Consider the following 1,355-nt stretch of genomic DNA (forward strand, 5'->3'; position numbering starts at 1 on the left):
AATTGTAATCCTCTCTAATCCATCCTCTAGTGAGTGCAGAACTGATTTGCCAAGCCCCTCTTTGCAATTATAATCTTCGAGGCTTTTAGTCATCTTTTCCTGCAGTGATGATTTCAAGTTTCCTCTTTTCTTTCACCTTTGTGATTATTAGGGCCTCATCTTTCTAGGCACTTTCCAACCTTGTCATTCCTCTCTTATTAATACGAAATTTCATAAATCATGTGTCAAGCCTTTAGTTACCGTGTCCTTTTTCATTCATTCATTATAATACTGCCTTACCAATAATTTTATCTCATTATCTGCACACTTTTAAACATTAGTTAAAGCTATATGCCAAGTGTACCTGTAAATTATCTTAGCAGCAGCACTCAATGAATGCAGACTTGGAGAGCACCCTACTGGTGTTACTATTGAAATGCACCCGTGGAAACAAATCTGCACACACAGGTAAAATTAAACCAGTGACATTTTAAACAATGATGTCGATAGTATCTGTGATTAAGAGTTTGTGTCTAGTGCATTTAATAGCTAAAATAGTAGTAGTGATACAGTGATGCAGGTATCAACTGTTGGATAATACCTGTTTACACTTAGATTCATGGAAAATCTGCAAACAGAAGTCCAAGAAATGGAATTCATAAAGTTTTCAAAGGGTTTGAATGTCATGAGAAAAGAAGACTTTGCAGAATGGTTACTGTACTTCACCGATGAGGAAAACAATGACATTTACTGGCAGAATGTGAAAGACAGAATTGAGGCGGGAGAGGTTGGTACATAAAGCATGCTTTGTTTTGCTTCCTCGTTTGTATGTACAGGTTTCATTTGAATATGAGTATCTAATAATGTAACTAGTTTCCAAGTGAATTATTGCAGCTTTTAAATTTGATGCAAATTTTATGCAAAGAACAATGATAATTTGCCAACTGAGAAATACAAATATTGACGATGAGTAAGCAATCACACCTAAACACTAGGTCCCACCAGATTTACTGAAATAGATTTACTGGGGTTTGAATGTATTATTCATTACATATCATCTGAATTCTGTGATACTCTAGAATATCAGTTTGGAAGAATTCAAGACTTTTTGCAAGTTTACAAACAACCTGGAAGACTTTTCTATTGCCATGCAGATGTTTTCTGTAGCAAATCGTCCTGTTAAACGGGGTAAGTACTGCACACCTTTTTTTTTTTTTAAAGAAAAAATGCATTTTTGTTACAGAATTAATGTAAGGTATCCCAAAGTAGCATTATGAAGTCCAAAAATACTGCTCTTTATTCTGAATTAATTCTATTTTATGAAAAAATAATAATATCAAGTTCCCAAAATTATTTGATTTGTAAGTTCTAATGTG

General features: G+C 33.8%; 1 protein-coding gene across 1 annotated transcript in view; it reads left to right on the top strand.

Moving 5' to 3' along the window:
- MICU2 (mitochondrial calcium uptake 2) overlaps positions 1-1,355 on the top strand; it is a 66,630-nt gene that overhangs the window by 60,148 nt on the left and 5,127 nt on the right. The window contains exons 9-10 of the mRNA XM_009327883.1: positions 595-766; positions 1,059-1,167. Of these exons, the coding sequence (XP_009326158.1) occupies positions 595-766; positions 1,059-1,167 (281 nt within the window). The remainder of the gene's footprint in view (positions 1-594; positions 767-1,058; positions 1,168-1,355) is intronic.

This window comes from Pygoscelis adeliae, unplaced genomic scaffold (genome assembly GCF_000699105.1).
Source record: "Pygoscelis adeliae isolate BGI_AS28 unplaced genomic scaffold, ASM69910v1 Scaffold14, whole genome shotgun sequence".
Lineage (NCBI taxonomy): Eukaryota > Metazoa > Chordata > Aves > Sphenisciformes > Spheniscidae > Pygoscelis > Pygoscelis adeliae.